This window comes from Neoarius graeffei, chromosome 25 (assembly GCF_027579695.1).
Source record: "Neoarius graeffei isolate fNeoGra1 chromosome 25, fNeoGra1.pri, whole genome shotgun sequence".
Taxonomy (NCBI): Eukaryota; Metazoa; Chordata; class Actinopteri; order Siluriformes; family Ariidae; genus Neoarius; species Neoarius graeffei.
The window spans coordinates 24,846,713-24,873,075 of NC_083593.1; the positions used below are offsets into that span (position 1 = coordinate 24,846,713).

The window sequence follows — 26,363 nt, forward strand, 5'->3', positions numbered from 1 at the left end:
ATGCATCCTGGTCCAGCGCCATGGTCACCTTGTGGGCAGGCTGGACACTCACCTGGGAATGACCAGAGCGGGGAGCAGAGCAGGGAGCAAAGCGGGGAGAGTGAAGTTGCGGCACCCCCTGTTGTCACTTCCAAGTGCACCGAGATATGTGGCGACGCACCCCAGCCTAGATCCTGTTCCAAAATCTGCTTGGTCAAGGTTTCCCACGCTGATAATCCGAGCAATTCTCACAGAGTATATGCAGTACTCGATGACCAAAGCAATAGATCTTTAGTGAAATCTGAGTTCTTCAGTCTGTTGGGCATTAACAGCAGTGCATCTCCCTACACGCTAAAAACATGCTCTGGCAGAGTGGAGACTGCAGGAAGGAAAGCAACTAACATCATCGTGGAATCTCTTGATGGAAAGACCAAGGTCACACTGCCCACCCTGCTGGAGTGTGAATACTTACCTGGTAACCGGTCAGAGATCCCGACGCCTGAGTGCATCCAATATTTCCCTCACCTTAGACCAGTAGCTGACAAGATCCCTCCACTTGACAACAGTGCACCCATTCTTCTGCTACTAGGCCGAGATATTTTGAGTTTGCACAAGGTGCGGGAGCAGTGTAATGGGCCGCACAACTCGCCATATGCTCAGCGCCTTGATCTTGGCTGGGTCATAGTGGGGGAGTTATGTCTGGGTGGCACTCACAAGACTGAGGAAGTCAATGCTTACAAGACCCATGTCCTTCAAAATGGATGCTCTTCCTTCCTCAAGCCCTGCACTAACAACATCCACATCAAGGAGAGACCCAGTGAAATCACTCAGTGCAGTCTTCGCTCACCATCACAAAGTGAGGAGGTCATTCCAGAGACATGTAGGGATGGTCTCGGGGAAAGTGTGTTTCAGAAAACACCAGCAGACAATAAACCAGCCATGTCAGTGGATGACAGCGAGTTCCTGGGAATAATGGAAAAGGAAGTGTATATGGACAGCGAAAATCACTGGGTGGCGCCGCTACCCTTTCGTTCTCCTCGTAAGCGCCTTCCAAGCAACAGAGACCAAGCCTCTCAAAGACTCCAATCTCTCCAGCGCTCATTCAGGAGGAAACCTGATATGAAGCAGCACTTCTTTGATTTTATGCAAAAGGTCATTGACAACCGCCAGGCTGAGCCAGCTCCTCCACCACAGCCAGGGCAGGAGTGTTGGTATCTGCTGACTTTTGGTGTATACCACCCCCAGAAGCTGGGGAAAATAAGAGTTGTTTTTGACTCTAGTGCGGAGTACAAGGGGACGTCATTGAATGATGTGCTTCTCAGTGGACCCAACCTTAACAACACACTACTTGGTGTCCTACTAAGGTTCAGAAGAGAACAGGTTGCTGCCATTGCCGACGTAGAGCAAATGTTCTATGGATTCAAGGTCAGAGAGGACCACCGCCACTTCTTCCGGTTCCTGTGGCACAAAGACAATGATCCGGACAAGGAGATCATAGACTACTGGATGACTGTGCATGTATTCAGCAACAGCCCGTCTCCAGCGGTAGCGACATATGGCCTGAGGAGAGCTGCAGAGCAAGGAGAAGCTGAGTATGGCAGTGATGCAAAGGAGTTCGTCTTCAGAAACTTCTACGTTGACGATGGACTCACGTCATTGGCCAAGGAGGAGGAGGTAATCAATCTCCTGCAGCGAACCAAGGCTTTGCTGGCTGACTCCAACTTGAACCTGCACAAGACAGCCTCAAACAGCCCGAGGGTTATGGAGGCTTTCCCTGTGGAGGAACGAGCAAGCAACTTGAAAGATCTAGATCTGGGAGCAGACCCCTTGCCCCTCCAGAGGAGTTTAGGCTTGAACTGGGAGCTTCAGACTAACAGTTTCACCTTCAGAGTGTCAAGAGACATCAAGCCATTCACTCGGAGAGGCATGTTGTCCACCATAAACAGTTTTTACGATCCCCTGGGATTTGCTTCTCCCATCACGGTCCAAGGCAAGGCATTGGTGAGAGACATTTCCTCAGAACAGTACGAGTGGGACACGCCTCTCCCACCAGAGAAAGAGGCACACTGGAAAGCATGGATCAACTCCTTAACATACCTGGAACAGGTTTGCATTCGCAGATCTTACCTACCAGTCTCCAACGATGCAGAGGTACCTGAAATTCTCTCACCTGCCACTCTGCTTACCCAGAAGGTGAGTGTCAGTCCCGCACCCCTGGGAGACTTTGAGCTGGATCATCTTAGCAAGGTCCAGTGGTGCCAGGTCCAGAACCTGGCGGACTCCTTCTGGAAGAGGTGGCGGTCGGAGTACCTGGTAATACTTCAACTACAGAGGAAGTGGACCTCCGAGAAACCTGACCTTCAGGAAGGTGACATTGTTTTGAAAAAGGACAGTCAAGCAAAGCGTAACGTGGCCTCTTGGACGAATAGTTAAGGCCATTGCTGGTTCAGACAGCAAAGTTCGTAAGGTCATTGTGAAGACTCTTAGCCAAGGGGTAGTTAAGGAATACCTTAGACCTATTTCTGATGTTTTACTTATTCCGCAGAAGAAAGAGCAAATAGTGGTATACATGTATACCAAGCGGGGAGTGTGCTGACTGTCAGTTACTGGGTGGGGTTAGGTTTCCCCTAGTGGTAGTTTTAGGTACTGCAGCTTTAATTTGTAGTCATTTCCTGTTATATGTACGAGGCACTTCCTGTTTCAACCATGCCTGTTACAAGCCATATACAAATGTGCTCCTCCAGAGATTCAGCTGTTTTAACTTTGGAGTGGAACCAACAGTGAGTTATTGCTGCAAATCGTTGTTGTAGTTGTTTAAGATTATTGTGGTGTTGAAAGTGATGATCAAAATGCTTAATTTAAGTTAAAATGAGATTGTTGTTAATTATGCTAATGCTAATCATCGTTAGCAATGCTAGTTAGCCACATTGTTGAGTCATTTAGCTTATTGTTAAGCCTCATTTACAACATGCTATACATTGTGTTTTGTGTGAAACGTTGCTAGTTAGTATATTTTCACTTTACCTGTTTACTTACCTGTGTAAATAGTTTCCTGTAAGAAAAAGATGTTAGATGTTAAATTTCGTTATACTTATTTGATTTACCTACCTAATCTACAACCTGCCTAGACAATACTTGCCTGATTCAGCACCTGCGAAGGAAAAAGTAGATTGTAACCAGTGTGTTGCATGTATTTATTCCTTTTGTAACATTTTGTATCTTGTATATTTCATTTGTTTCAGTTTTACAAATAATCAAAGCACCAGAAGATTTCAGTAAATTAATCAGTTAACCTGGAATCAAGCCTACTGGTCTTTATTGTTGTTCGCTATCTGTCTACAATACCCCAGAAGTATTATCCAGGACAGAATACCTCGTGTTGACCGATCTAATGGCCCGACAAGATCCATCCCAATTCTTTCGAACGGGGTCTCGATTAATGGGAGAGGGTGCAAAGGCACTTTTGGAATGGCCGCTGGATTTACTAACTGGCATTCACAGCATGTCGTACACCACCTACGGACATCGCCGCGAATCCCTGGCCAATAGAACCTGGCCATTATTCGGGTTAGTGTCTTATCCTGCCCTAAGTGTCCAGCCATGGGGTTAAAGTGAGATGCCTGGAATACCAATTTCCGGCGGATCTTTGGAATCAAAAGCTGCGTGACTCGCTCTTTAGTCTGAGTGTCCTGCGTCACTCGGTATAATCTATCCTTCATAATAGAGAAATCGGGGAAGGACAGGGTGGCGTTTGGCTGGAGTGTTTGACCATTGATTACTCTCACTTGGTCAAACGCATGCCGCAGAGTCTCGTCTTGTGACTGCTCTAATGGAAAATCCGTGAGGGATTCCCCAATAGAAGGAGGGGCCTGCTGCTCCTCACTCTTGACACGGAGATGACATAGACGGCTCTGTGACAGCTGCTCTCACCAATGTGACACTGGGACCTCCCCCTGCTGAACTACAGCAGGACCCACTCTTCACTAAATGACTCATTAACTCCCCAAATCCCAGCCAATCAGTCCCCAAAATTATCGAGTGGGTAAGGTGAGGATTAACCGCCACCTTTACTCTAAATTTTTCCCCTTGAAATAGAATGTGGACCGACACTAAAGGGTAGTTGTGAACATCCCCGTGCACACACAACACCTTCACCAACTGTGCTCCCCCCGATGCCTCGTCTTGCACCAGGCTTTGGTGAATTGAGGTCTGATTACAGCCAGAGTACACCAAAGCCTGATATGTATCCCCTTGGACACTCACCGGTATGCAATACGCTCCGGCCTGATCGAGGGCGGCTCCTGGCGCATCGGGGATCCGAACCACCACGCCCACCTCCATTGCCGAGCACTGCTGTTGGAGGTGGCCCAGCTCCCCGCAGCACCAGCAAACCGGCCCGGGCTTCCTCTCTGCACCGATGCTCTGGGGCTCACTCACCTGAGGGGGGAAGAGACAGACACAGAAGGGGGAAACGAGAGGGCACCGCTGGTGCGTCGGGCTGGCTGGGGTGGAGCCGGCCCCCATCTCTGCGGTGGGGGAATGGGGCGAGGACGGGACACAGAAGGGGGGAGAGAGAGAGAGGAGAGGGGAGAAGAGGATGTCTGCTGTCCTGCCATTGGAACAGCGATGATCCTCCACCAGCTCGATGGCCTGATCCAGCAACGCCGGGCGGTGGCACTGGACCCACTCCGCGGTCCCCACTCCGCGGTCCCTTCAGGTAGACGGGCGATGAACTGCTCCAGTACCACCTGATTGATGATTCCCTCAGCGTCATGGTTGTCGGCCCTCAACCACTGCCAGCAGGCATCCCGGAGTTGCTGGCCAAACGCGAATGGCCGGCCGACTTCCTCCAGGCGCAGAAGCGCTGTCGCTGCTGTTCGGGGGTGCGCCCTACACGCTGGAGGACAGCCCGGCAGAGGTCCGCGTAGACCAGCCGGCGGTCGGCGGAGATCTGTAGCGCGGCCAGCTGCGCCTCGCCTGTTAGCAGGGGGAGGAGGCACGCTGTTCCACCGGCCAGCCCGAGGCCTCTGCTGCCTGCTCGAAGAGCGTGAGGAAGGCCTCGGGGTCATCATGTGGGCCCATCTTAGTTAGGGTGAGAGGGGAAGGGCCCGTCCACCACCTCCTCCTCCGCCGCAAGGAGGTGCCGGAACGCCTGTCGATCTTCCTGCTGCGCCAACACCAGGGCCTCGAACCGTTGTTCTTGCTCCTTCCGGAGGGTGACTAGCGCCTGGTGCTGGCTCTGCTGGGCTGTGGCGAAGACGTGGACCAGGTCCGCGAAGGGGGAGGACTCCATGGGGCTGTTCTTTTCTGTGCTCCGGTCCCGGGTTTCGGCACCACTGTGACAGTTCGTATGAGTGGGAGGAGCACAGAAGGACGGCAAGCCAGAACTGAGTTCACAAAAAATATTTATTCAGCTTTTCAGCTTATCTAATTGTCTCCCAGTCACCACGGGCACACACGCACAGGTCATCTGGCTGGGGAGAGAGGTCTCCTCCTGTGCTCTCTCTCCCTTTAAATAGGGCGCGGTCACTGGGGAAGACACACAAACACACGTTAATAGACATCAGGCGCAGTGATTCTGCCACTTCCCTTCCCTGACTCCGCCCTCCGGTCACAGACCGATGCTTGACCACACCCCCACTGCCACAAGTATATACACGGTGTGTATGTGTGTATGTGTATATATATATATATATATATATATATTTTTTTTTTATTTTGCATTGCACTGCTGCCACATGATTGGCAGATTAGATAATGCATGAATTTGCACATATTTTTATTTACTTTGTTTATTTTGTTTATTTTATATTTTGTTGGTACAGGCAAATATGTTTAATTACTTGTGTTCAGGAGTATGCGATTTAAAAATAGTAAATAAAAATAATACTAATAATTTTATTTATATATATATATATATATATATATATATATATATATAATATACACACACACACACACACACACACACAGGAAGTAAATAGTATTATTAATTAATTGGAAAGGGGGTAGGATTAAATAAGCTAATGCTTCTTCCTACTCCTTTTCAAACACATTAAGTTAATATTGTTTCCATTGTTTTTAATTGAATTAAGTGTTTTTATTTGTTCTTTTGTTTTTGTTTTTTGTTTGTTTTTTCTCTTCTGTTTTGTACTACTTTGACATGTTTGAAATAAAGCCTTCATTCATTCAATGTGCAGGTGTATGGGTATTCCTAATAAAGTGGATAGTGATTATATACTGCAAATCAGAAATACACCGATTAGCCATAAAATAAAAAATACTGACAGGTAAAATGAATTTATATTGATTATATTGTTACAATGGCACCTGTTAAAGAGTGGGATATATTAGGCAGCAAGAGAACAGTCAGTTCCCGAATTTAATGTGTTGGAATCAGGAAAAATGGGCAAGCGTAAGGATCTGAGCGACTTTGACAAGGGCCAAATTGTGATGTCTAGATGACTGGGTCTGAGCATCTCTAAAATGGCGCATCTTGTGTGGTGTTCCTGGTATGTAGTGGTTAGTACCTACCAAAAGTGGTCCAAGGAAGGACAACCGGTGAATTGGCAACAAGGTCATGGGCGGCCAAGGCTCACCGATTCGCACTGGGGCACAAAGGCTAGCCCATATTGTCCAATCCCACAGAAGAGCTACTGTAGCACAAACTACTGAAAAGGTTAATGCTGACTAAAACAGAAAGGTGTCAGCATGAACTTTTTCAGCAGTTTGTGCTACAGTAGCTCTTCTGTCAATTATTCTGTCATTGTTCAATCTAAATGATGTACAACCCCAATTCCAAAAAAGTTGGGACACTGGAAAAACATAAATAAAAACAATGTGGTGATTTGAAAATCATGGAAACCCTATATTTCATTGAAAATAGGACAAAAACAACATTATCAATGTTGAAACTGAGAAATTTTGTTTTTTTTTAAATATATGCTCATTTTGAATTTGATGTCAACACATTTTAGAAAAGATGGGATGGGGCAACAAAAGACTGAAAAAGTTGTGTAATGCTAAAAAAACAAATTTGGTTAATTGACAACAGGTCAGTAACATGACTGGGTATAAAAAGAGCATCTCAGAGAGGCTGAGTCTCTCAGAAATAAAGATCGGGAGAGGTTCATCGTTCTCTGAAAGACTACGTAGGCAAACAGTGCAACAATGTCAGAAAAATGTTTCTCAATGTAAAATTGCAAAGAATTTGGGAATCACATCTATGGTACATAAATGGTATATATGGTACATAATATGATTAAAAGATTCAGAGAATATGGAGAAAATCACTGTATGCAAGAGAGAAGGCTGAAAACTGACATTGGATGCCTGTGATCTTCAGGCCCTCAGGTGACACTGTATTAAAAGCAGACACGTGTCTATAATAGAAATTACTGTATGGGCTCAGGAACACTTCAGAAAAACATTTGTGAAAACAGTTCATTACTACATCCACAAATGCAAGTTAAAACTATATATAAACAAGATCCAGAAACACTGCCACCTTCTCTGGGCCCGAGCTCTTTTACAATGGACTGAGGCGAAGTGAAAAATTGTCCCGAGGTCTGATGAATCAAAATTAGAAATTCTTTTTAGAGATCATGGACACCATTTCCTCCAGGCTAAAGAGGAAAGGGACCATCCGGCTTGTTATCAGTGCACAGTTCAAAATCCAGCATCTATGATGTTATGAGGTATTAGTGCACATGACTTGGGTAGCTTGTACATCTGGGAAGGCATCATTAATGCTGAATGATATATACACATTTCAGAGCAATATGCTGCAATCCAGACAAAATCTTGTTCAGAGAAGGCCTTCCTTCTTTCAGCAAGACAATGCCAAGCCACTTTCTGCACATATCAAAACTGCATGGATCCGCAGTAAAAGAGCCCGTGTACTAAACTGGCCTGCCTGCAGTCCAGATCTGTCTCCCAGTTAAAACATTTGGTGCATTACAAAGCGCAAAATACGACAAAAAAGACCCCAAACAATTGAGCAACTGAAATTGTATATCAGGCAAGAATGGGACATTTCTCTTTCAAACCTACAGCAATTGGTCTCCTCAGTTCACAAACGTTTAGAGAGTTGTTAAAATTAGAGGTGATGCAACACAGTGGTAAACATGCCCTTGCACTAACTTTTTTTGAAATGTGTTGCTAATATCAAATTCAAAATGAGCATATATTTTTCAAAAAACAATAAAATCTCTGTTTCAACATTTGACATGTTGTCTTTGTACTATTTTCAATGAAATATAGGATTTCCATGATTTGCAAATTATTGCATTCTGTTTTTATTTACAGTTTACACAGCATCCCAACTTTTTTGGAATTGGGGATGTATTCATATTTTGGTTACAACCCTATTTCACATGGGTTTCCTCCAGGTTCTCTGGTTTCCATCCACCTCCCAAACGCATGAAGGCAGGCAGACTGGCTACACTAAAGTGGCCTAGGTGTGAATGGGTGTGTGAAAGTCTGTGTGAATGTGCCCTTCGATGAACTGGTGTCCTATCTGGGGTGAAGTCTCTCTCCTTACGCACAGTGTTACCGGGATGGGTCCAAATCCACCATGACCCTTACTAGTAAATAAAACATCATGCAAGATATTTTCCGCATACCCAAAACCAATATGATCGTGTGTTTTGATCTAAACGGAAAGCCTCAGGGTAAAGGTCATTACCTCACCAAAAATAGTAACTTAAATTCACTACGCCATATAAAAATTTAGTTATAAATCTGCGATTTTGTTTTTTAGAACGAAAGCTGAAAGTTAGGTATAGAATATGTTTCTTACAGAATATGTTACAATGGTAGCTGGTCTTGTATGAATTTCTGAGCTATAAAATGAGTTGTGGTCTATTTTTTACCGTAGCATGTTATTTGTGTGCTGGGAAAGACACACATTAACAATTTGCATGTGTAGAATGGAATTTTCCACTCCAACAGTTAGAAGTTGATTGTGCTTCCATTTGCGGTCTTTCTGTTACGCGAGTGATTTGTTCGGACGTTATCACTGAAAAGGTGAGTTTTGATAGTTTTATTTTGTTTTAGTCTTGCAGTACAAGGCAATAGAATGTTTCTTTTTCATCTTACTTTCATATTTGGTAGTATTTGCGTATTTTTACCTCCGCCAAGGAGGTTATGTTTTTGGTAGCATTGGTTTGTTTGTTGGTTTGTCTGTTAGCAACATTACAGAAAAAGTTATGAACTGATTGCTCTGAAATTTTTTCCAGAGGTGTGACTGGGCACAAGTAACAATCCATTAAATTTTGGCGGTGATCCGGATCACCTTCTGGATTCCGGATTTTTTAAAAGGATTCTTGGCGGAGGTCTGCTCTCTCCGAGTGCTTTTCTAGTTGGCCAATATTTTGCAACCATGGTTAATTTAGATCGAACTTTTGATAGAATCTACGGCCAGTCATTTTGCCCCGCCCCCGCCTCGTGCTCCATCCGGTGCGGTAGTGATGTCCCGTTGCTCGCATGCCGCAGCAGAGACCCGCACGACCTTCAGCCAGTACAGTCGCTGTTCTTTTACTACCGCCGTTATTCTCATCTTTCTGGTGTGTTCTTGATCTTTCCATTGTGTCCTATTGTCCTATTTTGCCATATCAAATACCCAAAATGTATCATATTATTCCTATTTAAGTGAATAATCAATTCAGTCATCATAAATTGGCATTTTTAACCCAAGCAATCAAAAAGAGAAAATTTATTCAATATTTTCACTCATCTGTGAAGGAGGGGCTTTAATTCTTCATGATGTAGTTATTTCATATGAAAATCAATTTTACAAAAGCATTTGAATTATAATCAAAAAAAATTTCCACAGTGGAGGCCAGATAAAGCAAGATACTATCTTTATTCTTATTAAACATGACAAAAGAAACATTGAGTGTTAGGTAAATGCAAAAAAAAAAAAAAATCGTAAAATTAGAAAATGTATTTTTTGACCATAATTCACACCATTATGTGTCAACTCTGGAGACTGTTGTGTGTGAAATTCCCAGGAGATAAACAGTTTATGTAAATACTCAAACCAGCCCTTCTTGTACCAGCATTCAGGCCACTATCAAAGTCACAGAGATCACACTTTATCTTCATTCTGATGTTTGATGTGAACATTAACTGAAGTGCTTGACTTGTACCTGCATGATTTTTTGCATTGTGCTGCTGCCACATGATTGGCTGGTTACATAACTGCATGAATGTACAGGTGTTCCTAATAAAGTGGACAGTGAGTGTATTTTGACAAAATGCAAACATTATACACAAAATCTTGTAACCTTGTATACAGAACATAGATATTTGTGATATTAGAAGAAACATTCAGTGCATTTACATGCACGTAGAGAAAATTGAATTTCTGCCATTGCTCGACTGAAATCAAAGTTCTAAATGGCATGGAAACACCTTAGCTAGGCTGAAATTGAACCGAACTTGATTTCTTGTAATCGAGCTACACGACCTAGATTATGCGATTTTTGTCGAGCTACTTAGTGCATGTATACCCTATCGAGCTACGTAGTCGAGCTACTTACTTCAGCACTGCCCCTTCCGGAAGTGATGAGTGACGAGACCACAAACAGGAAACATGACAGCCTCGGTCGGCATGACAACAGTAGTAGCAAGCAGCAGAAGAGGTCAGGAGGAACAAACGAAGAAGAGAAAATGGCGAGCAGAAACATACACTTCTGGAGCAATGAGGAGACAGAGTTCATGCTCATTCAGCTTAAGGAGTTGAATATATTAAAATTCATGGACGGGAGAAAAACGCGCAATGGAGAACACGGAACTGATAACTTTGTTTACACTCTTGAATAGCTCTTCATGACGACAACCGGAAGTGTACCAACACGATGGGGCATGTAGCGCCACCTGTGGCTCAGGTGCACAATGTACCTCACACAATAGCTCGATTTCCTTGTGTGCATGTAGGATTGGATTTCTCTGGCACCCCTGCTGGGACCCTTTGCTCGATTACCGACAGCAGCTCGATTTGGATGTGCATGTAAACATACTGAGTGGCAGCTGTAGTCCATCCTTTCTGGTTGTCAAGTTTGACAGCAACAGAGTCACCTGGCTTGAGGGGCAACCCCACCTGGCGAAAATGGCACTGAGGCGAGACCTCACTGTGTCACCCGTCATGTGCAGTAGGTAGGCTAGCTCAATATATCTGGAAAAGTAATCAACTACCACCAGGTAATTTCTTTTATCCACTTCACAAATATCTGCAGCCACTCTCTCCCAGGGTCTGCCTGGTAAAGGGGTTGTCATGAGTGGCTCTCTGTTTTGAGCAGGTTTTGCCATTTGGCAGTGTTTGCAGTGTTCAATCCATTTTTGCAGGGCTTTGCCTATGCCTGGCCACCAGACACACTGTTTGGCGCACTCACGGCACTTCATTATGCCCATGTGACCATCATGCAGCTGTTCAACTATCTCTGACCTCATGCTTTTGGGGATTGCAATTCTTTCGCCATAATGGATCAAACTGCGTCATGTCAAAAGAGAGTCTTTCACTGCATAGTAAGGCTTGATACTGTCTGGTACTTTGAATACATATTTTAGCAAGCCATTACTCACAAAATGCATCACCATCTGTAGCTCTGGGTCATCTCTTGTATGCTCTTTAACTTCATCCAGGTGAGAACTTGACATCAGCCATGCTGCCTGTGTGACTTCCTCCAAGGCCAGTATGTCACCTGACAGTTCAACTTTCTCTGGCTGTAGTGCTGCAGAAGGGTGTCTTGAGAGTGTGTCAGCTACAACAAGCAATTTCATCATTCTGAGGAGCAATCTTTGGCAACGAAGTGACACAGCATCAATGTCCTTGACATTGTAGGGTGGGACCAATGGCTTATGGTCAGCATGGACAGTGAAACTGTTGAGGCCATACAGGTATTTTGAGAACTTTTCACATGCCCAGACCACCCCCAAACATTCCTTTTCAATCGGTGCATATCTTGTTTCTGCATTAGTCAGGGTGCAAGAACAGTAGGCAACTGGCCGTAATTGTCCATTGTGGTCCTGGAGAAAAACACCACCTAGTCCATAGCTGCTGGCATCAGTGCTTACAGTTGTTGGTTTGCTGACATCGTAGAAAGCTAGTATGGGTGCTTCTGCCAACAGTCATTTGGCATTTGTGAAAGCTTGTTCCTGTGTTGGGCTCCACACCCATGCTTTGTCTGCCCTAAGCAGGTCGTTGAGTGGGTGTGTGACATCAGCTAGGTTAGACAAGTAACGTCCTAAATAGTGTACCATGCCCATTACACGCTTTAGCTCTGTAGTGTTCTTTGGTGGCTGAATGTTTATTATGGCATCCACCTTTTCTGTGTCAGGTCTGACACCACGCTTATCAACAATGTGGCCCAAGAACTGGATCTGTGTTTGTCTCAGTTTGCATTTTTCCTCACTGAGCTTCAGCACAGCTCTTTTGAGTGTTTTTAGCACTCTCTGTTGGCATTGTTCATGCACCTCTGGGGTCTCTCCGTAGACTATTATGTCATCCATGAAAGCTGGTGTGCCTTCGTGGTCCTTTAGAAGATCATTCATCTCCCTCTGGAAGATTTTTGGAGCACTGCAGATTCCAAATGGAAGGCGGTGGAAGAAATATCTTCCAAATGGTGTGATGAAAGTTGTGAGTTTAGCACTGTCTCTGTCTAGAGGGATTTGCCAGAAACCTGTGATGGCAGCATCCAGCAATGAAAACACACTTGAACCAGCCAGCTTGGGGAGTATGTCATCCAGAGTGGGTAAGATATATTTTTCTTACTCCACAGCTTCGTTTAGGTGATTAAGTCCCACACATATTCTCACACGTCCATTTTTTTCTTGGCACAGGCACTATCAGGGCACACCACTCTGTTGGTTCAGTAATCTCCTCAATAACACCACATTTGACCATTCTGTCAAGCTCCTCCTTCACCTTGGGAAGTAGGGGTACAGAAACCCACCAAGCTGTGGTGACGGAGTATGGTACTGCACCATCATTCAGTTTTATTTTTACTGGAGTTGTTTTCAGAAGACCCACCGACTCACCGCTTGACATGTTGACACATTCTCCTTGAATGTGTTCAGCTTGAGACGTTCTCCACTCTTTTAATGAGACCCATGGTCACAGAGATCTCTCTGCTACCAGTAAGTAGGTTGTTGACTGCGGGGCCTTCAACAACATGTATGGTGAAGCAATAGTTTGTCCCTTTGTAATAAGTGGAGGTTTGAATTTGCCTTTGTTATGTAGCCTGCCTCCTGGACAATCCAATAAAGCATGTGAATACGCCAGCTTCGGCTCTGTTCTTAATGTTTCGCGCATTGAGAAATAACACTGGTGTCAGCTCCACTGTCTGTTTTGAACTCAGCATCACTGTCCTGGAGTTGTAATGTTACTGGCTATGGTGCATTGGAGTCTTTTACAGTAATAGCACCGAGGAAAAATCTCTCTGATTCTGTTTGCTCTGTAAACATGTCACTGACCTGCAGAGCGCAGCACATAATGGCCTTTCTTACCGAACTTGCGGCAATCCACCCGTCTGGCCGCTCAGATATCTCTCTTGGTGTGCTGTTTGCCACACCTGAAGCACTTTCCTTGAGCTGTGTTTCCCACATCCGGGTGCTGCTGACTGGAAGACCTGTAGCTTCCACGGCTGTCTGTCCTCTTGGCTTTGAATGTACTTTTTGGCTGCGCGGAGTACACTCTTTTGTGTGTGTGCATCACCTCACACAGCACCACAGCTCCACTTTGTTCCATGATCTGTCCTTTGATCTGTTCCGATTGCTTGGCTTTCTGCATGCTTTCTCTAAAGTTAAATCTGACATCATTTGCAATTTCTGCAACAGTTCTTTTTCCAGAACACCGATGACAAGTTGGTCTCTTATATTCTCATTCTTCACGGCACCAAAGTCGCATTTCTCAGCCAGTTTGTGTAAGTTGCAGATGTATTCCTACACACTTTCACCATGCTTCTGTGCCTGCTGATGAAATCTTGCTCTCTCGTGAATCACATGAACTTTAGGCACAAAATATTTGTCCAGTTTTTTTTCTAGTACAACTTCGTACTCGTTCTCATCCCCTTCATCGGCATAGACAAAGGTTTTGATGATATGTTCAGCTTCAGGCCCGAGTGAATACAACAAAGTACACACCTGTACTTCTCCATCTTCTTTGTCTAGCTTGGTTGCTATTCTGTACCTGTGGAACTGCCATTTCCATTCAGGCCACAGCTCCGGATGACTGAAGTTGAAGTTGTCCGGTGGTGGAAACTTTGCCATGGTTGACTTCTGACACCATGTAATGTTTTATTAACCAGACCGAGCAAATATTTGGGTCTTGAACTTTATTCGCAGCCATGTTGGGACAAACACACTTTATTATTTGTTGCACTGCCCTGACAACATGTATACATACACTGTTGCCAAACTACACACAAGTCTTGATCCCAGTGCAGCGTTAACTAGTCCCTCTTATGTCACTGGACTCGCTACATTACATTTTGAGCCACTGCTCCATATAGCTCACACAGACCACAAGCTGTGAACATGGCAGACTGTCACTGATGGTTCTCCAAAAATAATTTAATTACTTTTAAAACTATTTTAAAACTTGTACAGTCATTGCACCTGAGCATTTTTCATAGTTCTTATATGATTGTTTATGTTGTTATTAAAGGCCTCTTCTATGAATATCAAGAGTATCCTTCTTCTTTGAATATCATGAGTTAATGGCATTACTTTACACCCCTATAATGAACACTGGGAGAACACATGAAACTCCACACAGATAGTAAGTTGAGCTAAGGATTGACCCTCGGACCATGGATCTGTGAGACACCAATGCTGCCTGTGACACCATGCCAACCTAATGTTGATTTTGTATTCTCATGATTCTGTGTTGATTCAGTCTTATTTAACGAGCAAGCTGTATCCATGTCAGAAGGTAACTAGATTTTGGTGTGTGTGTGTTTGTTCGATCGGAATTGTCATGACCAGGGGTTAACCAGTGTTGACTCTCTTGGTTTTAATTGACAAAAGAAGGATTGAATGTCGGTCAAATAACTCAGGTCCAACCTTGGTCTTTGGTATGGATGAAGGTCTTCAGTCCGATACTGACTTATTAATTCTCTTTCTTTCCCATTCTTTCATCTCTCTCTTTCTCTCCCCCCCCCCCCCCCCCCCCCCGTTTAGATGGAGGTAGAGAGGGCACTGTTGGAAGGTGAGCAGAATGAAGAGCTCACTCTCCTGCAAGCAGATAAGGAGTCACTAGAAAAGCTAAATGAAAAGATGAGCAAAATGGAGAAAACCACAAATACTGATACAACTGACAAGGTACAGTCCTCTCCAAAAGTACTGGAATGGCAAAGCTGATTTTTTTTTTTTTTTTTTTTGGGGGGGGGTACACTGAGGACCAGTGGCGGCTGGTAGCCTTTCAAATAGGGGAGGCTGGTCGGTTACGATATTTCCAGATTTTAAAAGAAAAAAACGCATCAATTTTGCCCATACTCTTGCCTCTGATCTGGCTGATTGTTGGCAGGGTCACAAACTGTGAAATAACAGGTTCTTTTGGCCCATTAGTCTACTGTCCAATATACATGATGGTGGTGTTGGGGGGGTATATTTTAACATTTTATATTTTAAAATTGTGGCATGTTGTTTAAAAATTGATCATTATTGAAAGCAGCTCTTTGTCAGGAACCTCAGCAGTAACAGCAGAGTGTTCTGGAATAGGCACAAGCACTGACCTTGGGGAGCCAAACACAGAGCTGGGTGCCACACATTTCATTCAATGACACTTTCCCTATATTTTACTTATTTTGACTGAGAAATGTTTTATTGACAATTTTGATAACCCTTCACTTTTAATCCAGGTCTGTAGTGTGAAATGTTCTCGGCTGTGTTTTTGTTTAAAAATGTTTTCCAAATTGTAGCTGTGTTTAATTCATCTCATTATCTCTAGCCACTTTATCCTTCTACAGGGTCGCAGGCAAGCTGGAGCCTATCCCAGCTGACTACGGGCGAAAGGCGGGGTACACCCTGGACAAGTCGCCAGGTCATCACAGGGCTGACACATAGACACAGACAACCATTCACACTCACATTCACACCTACGGTCAATTTAGAGTCACCAGTTAACCTAACCTGCATGTCTTTGGACTGTGGGGGAAACCCACGCGGACACGGGGAGAACATGCAAACTCCACACAGAAAGGCCCTCGCCGGCCCCGGGGCTCGAACCCAGGACCTTCTTGCTGTGAGGCGACAGCGCTAACCACTACACCACCGTGCCGCCCGTGTTTAATTCATATCCAGACAAATATATATTCCAATATAATATACTCAGCATAAACATTTTAAATAGATTCTATATTTTTGGTCCATCCATGACATATTACTAAAGTAGCCTATTTACTGTTGTTGATGTGGGTCACTTGCTGTTAGCCAATTCACTTTCTCGTACCAGGAGAGCTGAAAGGAATGAGTATTATTCCCTACCTTTTTCACCAAGTCAATTTGAGGCGTTGGTCTACCCTGCTCTTTAATTTTAATTTTTTCCTTGAAAGGAAGACTGGCAAGTGGCTTCGCCAAAATTAAATCAGCAATGCTTGGCATCCATGCACAGTTTTCTTGCTAGCTGACTAGCCCCCTCAAGTTCAAGTTCAGTCACTCAAATAAATGAAATTTCTGGAACTAAGATAGCAAACTTGACAACACTATATTTACACTTTATTTACAATGAAAATATATACAAACTAAAAAAGCTGGTAGAAACCATATGTAATGAATGAAATCGAAATGTAAGCTGATCTCTTACAATACACCACAGCACTTGTGAATCCGCATGGGACTGAACTGAGATTCACCGCTGCCTGTCTATATTTGAAACGAGCTGTCAATCAAAGAAAATATCCGGCCGCTTTCACCAATCACCAGTCTCCTCGCGGAAAGCTTTGCCATGTCCCTCCCACTGTGAGGCTGGGAGTCTGTGGGGCGGGCGTTTTCGCAGTATTTGTCCAATAACCGTCTTGCATTTTGATATTGAAAAGTGCATAGCTCCCAAATGCCATTGAAGTCCACTGAGGCTGGGAGTCCGTGGGGCGGGTGTTTTCACAGTATTTGTCCAATAATCGTCTTGCATTTTGATATTGAAAGCGCATAGCTCCCAAATGCCATTGAAGTCCACTGAGGCTGGGCTGCATCGCGTTGTCACGAGGGGGAAAAACTCACGCACACATTAGATGAACTGGGGAAAGTTATAACGGAATGATTTCGCACTGTAGTTGGGTTGAGCACATATATTTCTATGATTCTGGATCTGAAATAGCAATGTTATAAGGTCGGCTATAACATAAGCCTAGCGCAATTCATCCTACACAATGTTTGTCATTTTTAGAGGAGTCTGAGCCTCCCTTGTTGTCTTAGAGCAATCGCCCGTGCTGAGGACATTTGGGTTTGATATCAAAAGAAGGACATCATATGATAGATCAAGATTTCAGCTTTCATTTTCTGAGACTTATACCTCGATATGTTAAACAACATAGAACATGGTGCCTTTGGTGTCAGACCATGCACTTTTAAGACCAAAGATAGTCTTAAAGTAAATAACATTTAATATTGGGCAGCATGGTAGTGAAGTGGTTAGCACTGTCGCTTCACAGCAAGAAGGTTCTCAGTTTGAACCTTACAGCCAACTGGGACCATTCTTTGTGGTGTTTGTATGTTTTACTCATGCCTGCATAGGTTTTCTCCAGGAACTCTGGTTTCCTCCCACAGTCCAAAATCACGCAGAGGTGGTCAACTGGCTACTCTAAATTGCCCATAGATTTGAATGTTATTGAATGGCAATGTTATTCTGAATGCTGTGTGCTATCCCTCAGATAGATTGGCAACCTGCCCAGGGTGTACTCCACCTCTAGCCCAAAGTCAGCTGGGATTGGCTCTAACTCACCCATGTCCCTGACAGAAAAATGGTATAGATGGATGGAATATTTAATATTTGCTTGCAATGACTGCATCAAGCCAGCATCATCACCAAATTGTTGCATTCTTTTTTGTGATGCTTTTCCAGGCTTGTACTACAGCTTCTTTTAGTTATTTGTTTTTGGGGAGTTTGATGTCCTCTTCAGGTGGTGAAATTAATGCTCGATAGGTTGCTTGCATCTGACATCACATCTGCCTCATTAGATATGCAAGACAGGAAGTGGTGGTCAGCTAAGCTCACTGTTCACAAAGCATTACTATCACTGGGATGCCTTGCTAGTCATTAAAATGCCCTACGCTTGCATTGTTTTGGGCTGTTCAAATCAAACAAACTGTGAAGCTGATAAAAGTTTCTTCCGGGTTCCCTGTGAAGTGATTAAAGGGTGGAAGAGCAAAGGATTTTACCAAAAGACAACAAGAAAGGTAGCTGTTGAACCTTTTGCTGCAATCAAAGGGAGCTGAGTCGAAGAATGCTCGAATTTGCAGTGAACACATTGTGAAAGGTTTGCAAATTCCTCTGATATATTTCATTTGGATTCTCAAATGAATGACTTTTCTCACCATTTTCCATTATTTCATGATGATTTGAAGTTCAGGAAATGCTTAAGTCCTCACATTTGATCGTGGTCGCCATATTGTAAACCTGTTTTCACTTTATTTATCAGGATGTCACATCAGTCTTTATGATATGGAGCATTTATTTATTCTCACTGTATTTTCTCTGTTTTAATAATAATTTTTAAAAATCCTTATTTGTTGGAAGAGAAGAGCAGGGAGGATTGAGAAGTGAGTGGCTGTGGTTTGTTTATACCTGAGACTAAAACTTGTAGCGTGCTAGCAATCATTGCAAAGATGAAAAATCCAAAAATGCTCACTTACCTGGACATAAATGATTTAGGATTTATCCCCAGATCTTTAACCCAGCCACATAGAAAAAGTTGTACACCTCTGTGCTCTTCCAAGCTTTCATCCATTTGGCCATGTAGAACTATGTCTGTAGCACCAGGTAGTTTGAGATGTCAGGGAATTCAACGGATGGATAATTTTTTAAATCATAGGGAAATTCCTTCTTTCATAATGTGTAAGGATCTATCCCATTGCAAAGAGCAACTTTCTGAAGTGAAGGTACCTTGACCGTGCATTGGCCTCTAAACTGTGAAAATAGTCAGAGACGGTTTCACTACTGGTTTGCTTGACCACCACTTCATTCACCAGAAGTAAACTCGCAAGCGAAAGTCATGTGCCTGAATAAAACCTATTGGGTTAAGGTCTTGTGATTGACATGGCCAGTCTAAAACCTTCTACTTTTTCCCTTGATGAAGTCCTTTCCCTTGATGAAGTCCTCTGATGTGTTGGCAGTGTGTCCATTGTCTTGCTGCATGATGAAATTCATTTAAATTGGATGCTTTTCTTTGTAAATTGGTAGACAGAATGTTTCTGTAGACTTCTGAATATATCCTGCTGCTGCCCTCATGACTTAGTGTCTTGCAAAAGTATTAATGCCCCTTCGTGTTTGTCGCATTACAAGCTGGAATTAAAATGGATTTTGGGGCTGTTAGCACTATTGGATTTACACAACATGCCTACCACTTTAAAGGTGCATATTGTTTTTTTTTTTTATTTTGACACACAAAAATAATTAAGATGAAAACAACAACAAAAAACAGAAATCTGGAGTATGCATAGGTATTGCTGCCCCCCCAAGTCAATATTTTGTAGAGCCACCTTTTGCTGCAATTACAGCTGCAAGTATCTTGGGGTATGTCTCTATTAGCTTAGCACATCTAGCCACTGGGATTTTTGCCCATTCCTCAAGGCAAAACTGCTCTAACTCCTTCAAGTAAATGGGGTGTGTTGGTGTGCAGCAGGGGTGTCAAACTCAATCACAGAATGAGCCAAAATTGAAAACACAGTCTAATTCATGGGCCAAACAGGATTAACATTTATTGAACAATCTAAAACTGACAATATTTTAATCAGCAATATGAATTTGAATAGCCAGAATACAACAACTTTTTCCTCAACACATTAATAAAATATAAAATTATATTTTTCTTCAAAAATAACATCAGGCAAAATGAGAATATTTCAAGCTGATGAAAATTTGCAAGTTTTTATTTGAAAAATTGTGATATCAGCAAAAGTCCAGAAACAAAAAGCTATTTAGTTTTCTCTCTTATTTCATTTCTCTGAACCAGATGCTTGGCATCGTTTCTTGGCTGCAAGTTCATTTATGTTTGGGGTTAAGCTCTGAGCTGTGGAAACTCTCAGGATGGAGTGGAGATGTGCATCAGTGAGACGACTTCTTTGTGTGGTTTTGTTCATCTTCATCACAGAGAAAAGTTGCTCACACAGGTATGTACTACCAAACATGCAGAGCATTCGAGCAGGATGTAGGCGGAGTTGGGGCATCATGTCAGGAATGAATTGGGGGAACTGAGTCCCACAGAGTCATACTTTGCCCTAAGTGTGCCGTTACACTGGGGTTCTATCAGTTCCATCTGGATGTTTGCCGGAGCTTTCTCCACGTCAACTGCAAATGGACTTCTGAGCAGTTCAAAGTTAAATTTCTGCGCTTCAAAGTCGGCAAAGCGCTGTGTAAACTCAGTGCACAGTGTGTTCAGTTTATCAGCAAAAAGCGCAGCTGGAAACACAGCGGTGGAGACCTGGTCTGTGATTTTTTGGCAACATGGAAAGTGGCATAAGTTCCCTTTTTGCATCTGCATTTCCCACAGGTGCAACTTGACTTGAAAAGCTTTCACTGCATCATACATGTCTGGAATCATACGGTCCCATCCCTGAAGCTGGAGGTTTAATGCATTAAGATGCTTCGTTATGTCGCACAGAAAGGCCAACTCACACAGCCACTTTTCATCCCGGAGCCCTGTTGAGTCTTTTCCTTTACTTTCCATGAACTGACAAATTTCCTCATGCAGCTCGAAAAATCTGCTGAGCACTTTTTCTCGACTCAGCCATTGCACCTCTGTGTGATAAGGCATGTCACCAAATTCAGAATGTATTTCCTCCAGAAAAAAATGAAACTGCCGGTGATTTAAACCTTTGCCTCTTATAAAGTTAACTGTCTGTGTTACGGTGCTTATGACATGTTCCATCTTCAGGACTTTGCGCACAGCGTTTCCTGGTGTATGATGGAGTGATAGACTGTCAGCTCACCTGTGCAGTTCTCCCTCTGCATCTTCTCCTACATCCGTCCCACCAATCCACTCTTTTCCCCTCACACTGCAGGCGCTCCATCTGTCGTCAGTCCCGTAAGTTTGTCCCAGGGCAGTTTCATGTCATTCACACATTTAGATACTTCTTCAAATATGTCTTTTCCTGTGGTTGTCATGCATTGGTTTAATACCCAAAAGTTCCTCTGTAACACATAAACTGGAGTCCATTTCAGGGATGAAGATTGCCAGCTGTGCAGTTTCAGTCTTGTCGGCGCTCTCATTGACAGCAAGGGAATGTGCAATAAAGTATTTTCCCTTTTCCATGAACTGTGCTTGTAAATCAGTGGCAAGCTCACATATCCGATCAACAACCGTATTTTTGCTGAGACTTGTATTTGAAAATGCTTGCTTTTTATCTGGACACAAGACGTCACACACTTTAATTACGCAGCGCTTCAAAAAACTCTCCCTTCATAAAAGGCCAGGCTGATTTGGTTATCTCTTCTGCCACTACAAAACTAGCTTTCATGGCAGCTTCACTGTGATTTTGCTTTTGCGTACATAACTTGCTGTAATACCAGACTCTTTTTAAACTCTTCTGCCTTCTCTAGCTTCTGCTGTATGTCCAGGTTTTTGTACTTGTCCTGATGTTTTGTCTCATAATGCCGTCTTATGTTATATTCTTTAATTATGGCCACATTAGCTCCACAAACAAGACAAACAGGTTTACCTCCGATGTCAACAAACAGGTACTCTGCCTCTCACCTGTTTTGAAAATCCCTGTTTTCAAAGTCCACTTTTTGTTTGGCCATTTTTTTGGGGATCAGGCTAGCTTAAATATCACTGTAAAAAGTGCTGACCAATGCTTTTATCCGCTGACCACTGATCAATGTGTCATTGGCAGTGTGGGAAAACGGGTTGGTGTACAGGTCTTGACCTGCACGGCAGCTGTTGCAGTGCATCATGGCATTTGTACTATGAGTGGTGGGAGCACTATTTACTGGCGGGCCATTAATAATAGTCATATGAAATTATCTCGCAGGCCGTATATAATTATATCCGGCCCGTGGGCCTTGAATTTGACACCCCTGGTGTACAGCAATCTTTAAGTTTAGAGACCCCTTTTTAAAGAATTGGGATGGATTGAGGTCTGGGCTTTGATTAGGGCATTCCAAGACATTTAAATGTTTCCCTTTAAACCACTCCAGTGTAGCTTTAGCAATATGTTTCATGTCATTGTCCTGTTGGAACGTGAACCTTCATCCCAGTCTCAAACCTCTGGCTGACTCAAACAGGTTTTCCTTCAGAATTGCCCTGTATTGAGTGCCATCCATCTTTTCTTCAGTCCTAACCAGCTTTCCTGTCCCTGCAGATGAAAAATTTCCCCACAGCATGATGCTGCCACCACCATGCTTCACTGTAGGAATGGTGTTCTCAGGGTGTTAGGTTTGCGCCACACATGGCATTTCCCATGATGACGAAAAAGATAAATTTTAGTCTTATTTGATCAGATAAACTTCTTCCATGTGTTTGGGGCGTCTGCCACATGTTAGGCAAACTCCAAATGTTTCCTTAAGCAATTACTTTTTTTTCTGGCCACTCTTCCATCAAGCCACACTCTGTAGAGTGTACGGCTTAAAGTGGCCCTATAGACAGATACTCCCATCTCTGCTATGGACCTTTGCAGCTGTGTTATCTTTTGTATCTTTGTTGTATCTCTGATTAATGTCCTCCTTGCCTGGTCTGTGAGTTTTGGTAGGCGGCCTTCTCTTGTAAGGTTTGTAATGGTGACATATTCTTTCCATTTTGCTATAATGGATTTAATGGTGCTCCATGGGATATTCAAATTTTGGGATATTTTTTATAACCCAGCCCTGATCCATACTTCTTCACAACTTTGTCTCTGACCTGTCTGGAGTGCTCCTTGGTTTTCATGTTGCTTACTTTGTAGTGTTGCAGTCAGGGTCCTTCCAGAACAGGTTGATTTATACAGACGTCATGTGACCGATCATGTGATGCTTTGATTGCACACTTTCTTCTACAATGGTCCATCAGAAAGACCACGAAAAAAAAGAAAGACAATGATACTGCATTCATTAAGATAGCTTTATTGGTTTTGACAGTACAGCATTTTCAAATATTAAAGATTATACTGTTTCAGACTTGGTTTTTACACTAAAACAGCCAAAATGCCAGAATTGGCATTTTCAAAAATCCGTAAAATCATAAAAATATGTTAAAATACCTGTTGCTATACATTTTTAACACACTTTTGTGCATATTTTAGGTCTGATTTTTTCAAAGTTATTATCTGAAGGATAAATTAAAATATTTGACTATTAAAAATAGAAAAAGTTATTCATTTTCTGCTTGTCAAAACGGCCAAGGTGTGACTGCTTTGTCGATTTTCAAAGGTAAATCTGCCATAATTTTCTTAATATTGGTGCTATTAACATCCGGTTTGAACTGCAATATAACATTCTCTTTTTGGAATTTACAATTTTACTGGACAGCAGTTTCATGAAAATTATGAAATATGATGAAATCTAAAAAAATATCAATAAGTAAGTTAACAATCTGTACTGGGAAAAGTTTGTGCAAAGAAGTTTCAGGTGCATCGCAGTTCTTCTTGTTAGAAATTTGTATATAATTGAAGAAGACAATAGGAACATAGCTGTGGCAAACAAGAAGTGCTTGGGGGAAAACCTTTGCCTGAATTGAGGAAAACTTGCTCTATCTTTCCCATAGTTTCATCACTGTAGCAAGACCCTAATGTGGGTGGAGCACAGAAGCACGGCAGGCAGTTATTTGCATTCTTAATTATTTTCTTTATTGCTGCTTTTCAGCGCACAGCTCAAACTCACTCTCTCACACACACAGGCTATTATCAAGCCCTCGGCGCTGACCTCCCCTTCTCACTCTCCTTTTATAGAGCGCAGTCACTGGAGGAGACACACAAACACATGTTAATTGACAAAAGGTGTAGTGACATGACCACTCACCTTCCCTGACTCCGCCCTCCATTCACAGACTGACGCTCGGCCATGCCCTCGCTGCCACATACCCCCACCGCCCGACTCAGGCCTGGGAGCCATCCGGCCTGAAGCTGACTCGTCCCCCCCCCCCCGACGGGACAGGAACCACCACCATCTGCGCCCCTGGCCTGTGGACCACCTCAAATTTAAATGGCTGGAGGGCAAGATACCAACGGGTGATCTGTGTGTTGGCATCCTTCATGCGGTGGAGCCACTGGAGGGGCGCGTGGTCCGAACAAAGGGTGAAAGGGCGTCCCAGTAGGTAGTACCGGAGGGTGAGGCTAGGCACTTGATGGCAAGGCACTCTTTCTCTATCGTGCTGTACCTGCCTTCCCGCATTGACAGCTTCCGGCTAAGGTACAGCACAGGACACTCCTCCCCCTCCACCTTCTGGGACAGAATGGCCCCCAGCCCTCTGTCCAATGTGTCTGTCTGTAAAATAAAGGGGAGAGAAAAGTCAGAGGAGTGTAACAGAGGCCCCCCACACAGTGGAGCCTTTACCGTAGAGAAAGCCTGCTGGCATTGCTCCGTCCACTGGACTGGACCTGGTGCTCCCTTTTTAGTGAGATCAGTCAGCGGGCTGGTGACATCTGAATAATTAGGTATGAACCTACGATAGTAGCCAGCCAGCCCCAGGAACTGTCTCACCCCCTTTTTGGTCTTGGGCCTCGGGCAGACCGCAATCGCTGCCGTCTTATTAATTTGGGGACGCACCTGCCCATGGCCTAAGTGGAAACCCAGATACCATACTTCCACTCACCCAATTGCACACTTCCTTGAGTTAGCTGTGAGATCCGCCCACCTCAGCGATGTTAGGATGGCCCTAAGGTGTTCGAGGTGCCGTGGCCAGTCATTGCTGTATATGATAATATCATCGAGGTACGCGGCTGCGTAGGTGGTGTGGGGGCAGAGGACCCTGTCCATAAGCCGCTGGAATGTAGCGGGTGCCCCAAACAACCTGAAAGGAAGTGTGACGAACTGGTGTATGCCAAACGGTGTGGAAAAGGCCGTTTTCTCTCAGGACAGAGGAGTCAAGGGGATCTGCCAATATCCCTTCGTTAAATCCAGTGTCGAATAAAAATGAGCAGTGCCTAATCGATCAAGCAGCATGTCAATGCGAGGCATTGGGTACATGTCAAATTTAGACACTGCATTGACTTTCCTATAGTCCACACAGAACTGGACCGACCCATCGGTCTTGGGGACCAGGACCACTGGGCTGCTCCAGTCACTGTGGGACTCCTCAATTATGCCCATTTCGAGCATGGCTTCAAGTTCATCCTGGACCACCTTTTTTTTGTGTTTGGGCAGGTGGTAAGGGCGGCTGCACACTACCACCCCCAGGGGCGTCTCAATGTGGTGTTCTATGAGATGGGTGCGGCTGGGCAGGGGCGAAAACACGTCGGAAAATTCTTTCTGCAACTGGGCTACCTCTGTGATTTGGACCGGGGAGAGGTGGTGTCCACAGAGGACCAGAGTGGTAGGCAATGCCAATTTTCTTTTTTGAACCTCCGGCCCCAGCTCTGCCTTCTCTGGGATTACTGACACCAACGCCATGGGGACCTCCTCATTCCAACGTTTTAATAGATTGAGGTGGTAAACTTGCAATGCCCCACCCCTGTCCATTCGCCTCACCTCAAGGTCGACGTCCCCGACTTGCCATGTGACCTTAAAGGGCTCTTGCCACTTGTCAACCAATTTGGAGCTCGACATGCAGTAATCTGAGTACTTTGTCTCCCAGTGTGAACTCCCTAAGGCGCGTGCCCCTGTCGTACAGTCGGACTTGACGTTCTTGCACCTGCCGCAAATTCTCCTGGGTTATGTGCATGAGTGTGTGGGGTTTGGTGCGCAGGTCGAGAATGTATTGAATTTCATTCTTACTAGGTGAAGTTTCCTCCTCCCAATTTTCACGCTTACGCCCATATAATAATTCAAACAGTGAAAAACCTGTGGAGGCTTGTGGGACCTCTCGTACTGCAAATAACAAGGGCTCGAGCCACTTATCCCAATTATGTGCCTCTTCGCTTACGAACTTCCGAATTATATTTTGGAAAGTTCGATTAAAACGTTCCACTAAGCCGTCAGTTTGTGGGTGATAGACGCTGGTGCGGATAGGTTTAATCCCCAGTAGCCCATACAGCTCGCGCAGTGTGTGTGACATAAATGTAGTGCCTTGGTCTGTCAGGATTTCTTTCGGAATCCC

The 26,363-nt window shown here is 44.0% G+C and overlaps 1 protein-coding gene across 8 annotated transcripts in view; it reads left to right on the top strand.

The window, feature by feature from the left end:
• The window catches only part of phldb2a (pleckstrin homology-like domain, family B, member 2a), a 321,471-nt gene that overhangs the window by 131,848 nt on the left and 163,260 nt on the right, over positions 1–26,363 (top strand). For 7 of the 8 annotated variants that reach the window (XM_060909198.1, XM_060909201.1, XM_060909202.1 and 4 more), the window contains one exon: positions 15,163–15,303. The exons of the other annotated variant lie outside the window; for it this stretch is intronic. In XM_060909198.1, coding sequence (XP_060765181.1) covers positions 15,163–15,303 — 141 coding nt within the window. The remainder of the gene's footprint in view (positions 1–15,162; positions 15,304–26,363) is intronic. 8 annotated transcript variants of the gene reach the window in all.